A 6,681-nucleotide genomic window follows, 5' to 3' on the forward strand; every position below is an offset into this window, starting at 1 on the left:
CCGTATGTAGTTGACATACAAGAGAATCGTGTTCAAGTAAAAACTTAAAGGGTCTATAGTATATGGATAAGATTGGACACCGTATCCTAGTAACACTATTGATACGACCCACTTTGTAATCGTTACAAATGATTTGATCCAAACCGTTATCGTGGAGACATGTAAGTGGAGGTATTCTATACAATGAGTTTGTATAAGACTGGACCAAGAAATATTTAATCTCACTTTATAAGTCCGTTAATTAAGAAGATGAATATTTCACATGATGATCATATGCGACTCGATCTTATCCTGAGTGAGTTATGAACTCCTGATTGTGAGGACTTAACCTTTCATTTGCTTGGGTGAAAATGACTCTGTTACCGATTCAATTTGCTTACCATTTTGGGGACTTGACCAAATAGGGAGTTAGAAACATAATATCATGAAATGGAATTCACTTGTTTCCATAAAAAGAAAGTAGATGAGTTCGTTCTCTCAAGTATTGATTTTGGGACTTGAACAATGGGACCTCACCCTCTCATTGGTCCGAAAGGACTTGGTTTATAATTGGATCATAAACAAATTATTCATTAGAGAATTAGTGGTACTTAAGGTTAAAGATGTAATTATTGAGATAAAACAGACTTTTGATCCAAATGTAATTGTGAAGAACTCAGGAAAGGTTCAAACATAAAGAATAAAATAAATTTAATTTGGAAGTTTCAAATTAATATTTAATATATTAAATAAATAGAGAAACATATATTTAATTTGAAAGATTGAAATTAATTTAATATATTAAATATATTGAAAATAAAGAAATATATTTATTGTATTTGATACCATTAAATATTAATCCTACGGAAATAAATATCTCATCAAAGATGAGAAAATTGAATGTTTATATATTTATTTATTTTTATCGATTACAATAGTGATTTTAGATTAATAGAAATTTAGAGTGTAACATTAGTTTTGGTAGGAGAAAACGAACAAAAAAAAACATTTTTAACAAAGGAAAGAAGACAACTTTAAAGGTAAAAAATCTAACCAGAAACCATTGTTTCAAGGATTGATTGTGCTGGATTTCTTTGCTCGTCTCACACTCTTTCAAAGGTAAAAAATCTATCAAGAAACACTAATTTTCATTATTTGATCGTGAGATTAAGACACTAATTTTCATCTTTTCCTACACATTGGTGTACCTAAAACTTTTAATGGTGAGAGGAAAATTTTTTTTACCAAAACCTCCCAATTTATTCGGTTGCCTTCAAACTATATAATATATCATATCAAATATATTGTGGTTAAGTCCATTCGATATTATTATAGCTCGACTCGACGTTATATTCTCATCTTCATTTTAACCGAGAAAGCTAAATGATTAAACACTTTTTCCAAATATTTTCGCTCCTAATATTCATAATAATCGTTAAAATAAAACGAGTAGTTGACCAGCGGACATTATTTTAAAAGGAGAGTTCATAACCAGCAATAGAGACAAAGGAAGTAAAAAGCCAAAAATACTATAAACACATCGAAAACAAACTTGGGAACTGTCGAAAACTAAAATTATATCAAACTCCAAATAATAATAATAATAATGATTTGATCTTAGCTTTCTGCTTTCTTCCTCCATGCTTCCCTCTTCCAAATTTCGATAGGGTTGCCGTCTCTGCCGTCGCCGCCGTGTCCACAGCCGCAGCAACCACCGAGCCACAGCTGATCATGGCAGTGAGTGTTTTTCTTTTTTTTTTTCATCTAAAATTAATTCATAGATTATTAGAAACTAATTTTTTTATTCATATGGTAGGGGGCAAAATCGTCATTTCACGTTCCCAAATTCGGTAATTGGGACACCGACGATGTACCCTACACCATCTGTTTCGAAAACGCCCGAGAACTCCGAGCCGCCGGCATCACCTTCGATCCCAACGATCCCGACACCTACCCACCGGAGGTCTTCAAGCCAGTCGCACACGACGGCGGAGAACACCAGCGGCGGCCACGCCAACAGCCAAATCGCGAGCGGGGAGCGATAATAAACTCCGGATCGGAGAAATTGAGTAGCGAGAGAAGCGGCTCCGATTACGCTCTTCTGAAGAAGAGTAAGGAAAATGGAGTGGAAGGAATCAGTAGATTAGCTCCGGCGGTGGCCGGACATGGCGGAAACCCGGCGTCGGTGCCGAAATTTGGGAGCTGGGATGCGAGGGATCCGAAATCGGGAGATGGGTATACGGCGATTTTCAATAAAATGAAGATTGAGAAGCAAATTGCAGCTTCAAATCCTCAGTCAGTTCCGCCATTGATGAACAAAACCAAGCAACCCATAGCTCACACGAACACTACTAGTGGATTCACTTCATTTGCTTCCAAGGTACCCACCTAAAATTACAATTAAATACATCAAATTTACAACAAATTAAACTTTATGATTATGTTTTTTTTTTTTAAATATAAACGAATTTGCAATAAATTTTGATGAGATTTTTTATTCATGTTGTCAATTTATGTTTTATTATTTTTATTATTTAAAAATAGTAAAATATTTATTTATTTATGCAGATATGTTGTTGTTTACGTACAAAGTGAAGCACTATCATCACTACTCGATGATAGAGCCTTGGTGATTTTCCATAGTTTGGTTCTTTTTCACTTTCAAAAATTTTCATCTCTTCTTGTATTTGGATATAGATGTCTCTCGGAATTTAAATAATATATATTATTGGTGTATGATTCTTCTTTTTAATATAATAATTCATATATTAGGGTCAAACATTCTGCCTTTGTATAATATATATTATTGTTGTATTGTGATCGATAATTATATGTAGTTAGATGTGTATTGTGACCGATAATTATATATAGTTAGATGTAGAAGAAAGAAATTGTGTAATGTCCATTTGCCTTTGTATGGAAATGGTCGTTAGGATAAAGTATATTTTTAGGTCTATATTCAACTATTAAAACATTTATGTTCAAATAAATAAAATAGAGTTTACTATGGAAGAATTTCAGCAGAGAAATTGTGTGGGATAGTTATTACTAACGTGGAAAGATAACTCTTAAAAAAAATTCATCTATACCTATACTGTAAATGTCAAAAACATTTAAAATATCCTCTTATGTGGAAAACACAGTCATGGTGTTAAAGTGTTTAAATACGAAATGCTGAAAATTTAAAGAAAATAAAAATAAATACAAAATGATTTAAAATGATGAAATGCAAAACAACTTATTTTAACCTAGGACTAGGAATTTAAATATGAGTTTACTCTATGCACGTGTCACAATTTCTGCTCGTGATGTTGGCATCATCTGTACAAGTGCGCCTTGTCTTTACTTGAAAAATGATATGTGGAAAACACAGTCATGGTGTTACGTGTTTAAATTCGAAACGCTGAAATTTAGAGAAAATTAAAAAAAATACAAAATAATTTAAAACAATGAAATGCAAAACCCATTCTAACCTAGGACTAGGAATTTAGATATGAGTTTATCCTATGCACGTGTCACAATTTCTGCTCGCGATGTCGGCATCATCTGTACAAGTGAGTCTTGCCTTTACCTGAAAAATGATATGGTAGACGGGGTGGCCTCCAATCTCGGACAAATTGGATATGTAGTACTTCTCTACATACGGCCCACATGTGTGAGTGTAAATCCCCAGGTGGGCTCGCACACCCCTTGGACCCTCTCTAGTCAAGCTAATCTGTAGCGACGTCTGGAGGTCAGCAGAACCCCTGGTGTCATGCGCCTCATGAACGCTTCCATCATCATACTATGTGCATTCGCACTCATCATCATACTGTGTGCATCCACACTCATCATCTCTAGGAGATTCCCCTATGCTTATGAGCATACAACATGTCTGAGGTCCCTCTAAATCCCATCATAACGTCTCTTCTAATACAACCCTCTAGTCTCATCTTTTTGTTACTCTAGGTAACACATGCTGGTGAATATTTATATTAATATCATTTTCATGCTCTTAGGGTTGTGTCCTAGGTCGATCTAACGACACGATGCAGCATGATAATCATCATCATATAGCATGCTCGAAAACATCATCATATTGAGTAAAATGTCATGCAACATCATACTCATCAATAAACCATCAAGTGCATCAAACATAATATGTACGCCATGCATCGAAAAATAAATCATGTACAACATGCATCACAACTCAAGTCATACTTGTACATTGTCATAAACATCATACATCGTCATAAACATCATACATCATCATACTCATATCATCATGCTCGTAAATAAAACTATAACGCAAACAATTCTAGCCTATCCTACAGTAAAGGCACTTACTTGGTTGGCCTTAACCGATGTAATCACTAATTAGCTAAACGTAAGATCTCGTTCCTTGAAAGATGCTCCAAACGTTGTCGAGGTTTACTTCCTATCGCACCATAAGTCACCTTTCGTTAGTATTTAACATTTTAATTAATAATCAACTGACAATGTGAAATACAACTCTAAAACGACCTCAATTACCTAAATTGAAGCTAAAAATAGGTCCGAGCGGGTCAAAACAGTGGAAACCAGGCTAAAAATGGCAAGTCGGGCCGAAAACAACATAGGAGCCACCAGAAAGGTCACTGGAGAGTTGCCGGAAAAGTCACTGGAGAGCCATCAAAGTCAAGGCCACGCCGCCAAGACAAGGGGCTGCTCGCGCCGCTACTTGCCTCGTGGATGAAGCAGGACGAGCCACGTCGAGTGGTGCTTCAGGTCAAAGACTGGTTCAAGTTGACTCGTGGGTCATCGACAGCAGCTAGGCCTCGATTCATGCGCTGGGCCATAGGTGAGTTGGACTTGGGCTACAGGACTAGATTGGTTTTGGGCTAAGAGAACTTGGGTTGCAGAATGAGTGCGGGTCACGGTTTGGGTTTGCGACGAGGACCGCTGCAGCTGGACTAGGTTGGTTACACAGACCTCTGAAAAATATATTATTTGTTGACACACGAGAGAAAAAAGGAATCCGATTCCGAATTTCGCTGTTGGGGAACAAACCCAAACCATCCGGTTCGCCACTGCCCAATTTCGAGTTCAGTTAGAACTATCCGAAGGAAAATTAGAAATCGCCGCTGCGGGGGATCAGACTCGGGTCACCCGCGCGACAGGCGGGAACAGTCCCCACTATACAACGACGACTTTCGAAAAATATAACATTTGTGTACACGCCAGATTTTGATCAACCGTCGTTAGAAAAAGTAATCCGATTAAAATTGTCAAAACAAAATAGAACTACTTGTTATTGTTGGGGATCAAACTCAGGTCACTCGAGCGACAAGCAGGAATATACTCACCCTTGTACTACAACGACCTCTGGAACATAATAACTCGAGTGACAGGCGGAAACACTCACCACTGTACCACTACAACGACCTCTGAAGATGTATTATTTGTTAACACACGAGATTTCATAAACCACTCTTTTAGTGAAAGCAATCCAGTTCCGACTTTCGTCAAACGACCGTTGTTGGGGATCGAACCCAAACTACCGGCATGACAGGTTCACCGCTGTCCAATTTCGAGTTCCGTCAAAACTACCAGGATAAAATTAAAATCGCCGTTGCCGGAGACCGAACCCGAACCCAGGTTCACCGCTGTCCGTCGAAACTACAGCAGGAAAAGAAAAAAGAATTAAACATCGCCGTTGCCGGGGATCGAACCCGGGTCACCTGCGTGACAGGCAGGAATACTCACCACTATACTACAACGACTGATCAAAAACAAATTATTTGTTAACGCTCCAGATTTTATCAATCGCCTTTAGAAAAAGTAATCCATTGTCAACGCTCTAGATTTTATCGATCGTCTTCGGAACAAGTAATCCAATTTCAAATCCGGTGAAAATTGTCAAAAGAAAATTAAACTTACTATTGTTGGGGTTCAAACTCCGGTCTCTCGAGTGACAAGCGGGAATACTCACTACTGTATTACACCGACCTCTGAAAAATATATTATTTGTTGACACACGAGAGAAAAAAGGAATCCGATTCCGAATTTCGCTGTTGGGGAACAAACCCAAACCATCCGGTTCGCCACTGCCCAATTTCGAGTTCAGTTAGAACTATCCGAAGGAAAATTAGAAATCGCCGCTGCGGGGGATCAGACTCGGGTCACCCGCGCGACAGGCGGGAACAGTCCCCACTATACAACGACGACTTTCGAAAAATATAACATTTGTGTACACGCCAGATTTTGATCAACCGTCGTTAGAAAAAGTAATCCGATTAAAATTGTCAAAACAAAATAGAACTACTTGTTATTGTTGGGGATCAAACTCAGGTCACTCGAGCGACAAGCAGGAATATACTCACCCTTGTACTACAACGACCTCTGGAACATAATAACTCGAGTGACAGGCGGAAACACTCACCACTGTACCACTACAACGACCTCTGAAGATGTATTATTTGTTAACACACGAGATTTCATAAACCACTCTTTTAGTGAAAGCAATCCAGTTCCGACTTTCGTCAAACGACCGTTGTTGGGGATCGAACCCAAACTACCGGCATGACAGGTTCACCGCTGTCCAATTTCGAGTTCCGTCAAAACTACCAGGATAAAATTAAAATCGCCGTTGCCGGAGACCGAACCCGAACCCAGGTTCACCGCTGTCCGTCGAAACTACAGCAGGAAAAGAAAAAAGAATTAACATCGCCGTTGCCGGGGATC

At 38.2% G+C, this 6,681-nt stretch overlaps 1 protein-coding gene and 1 non-coding gene across 2 annotated transcripts; one reads left to right on the top strand and one right to left on the bottom strand.

Annotated features, from left to right (window-relative positions):
- The first annotated feature begins 1,613 nt into the window (after positions 1–1,613).
- On the top strand, positions 1,614–2,702 carry LOC111457178 (RPM1-interacting protein 4-like). Its single transcript, XM_023099348.1, has 3 exons — positions 1,614–1,716; positions 1,796–2,359; positions 2,548–2,702. Exons 1-3 carry the CDS (start codon positions 1,711–1,713, stop codon positions 2,572–2,574), a joined length of 597 nt encoding a protein of 198 aa, XP_022955116.1. The 5' UTR covers positions 1,614–1,710; the 3' UTR covers positions 2,575–2,702.
- A 2,946-nt stretch (positions 2,703–5,648) lies between these two features.
- Positions 5,649–5,720, bottom strand: TRNAD-GUC. Its single transcript has one exon. It is a non-coding gene; the product is annotated as a tRNA-Asp (tRNA).
- Between the last annotated feature and the right edge of the window lie 961 nt (positions 5,721–6,681).

This window comes from Cucurbita moschata, unplaced genomic scaffold (genome assembly GCF_002738365.1).
Source record: "Cucurbita moschata cultivar Rifu unplaced genomic scaffold, Cmos_1.0 Cmo_Scf00019, whole genome shotgun sequence".
Taxonomy (NCBI): domain Eukaryota; kingdom Viridiplantae; phylum Streptophyta; class Magnoliopsida; order Cucurbitales; family Cucurbitaceae; genus Cucurbita; species Cucurbita moschata.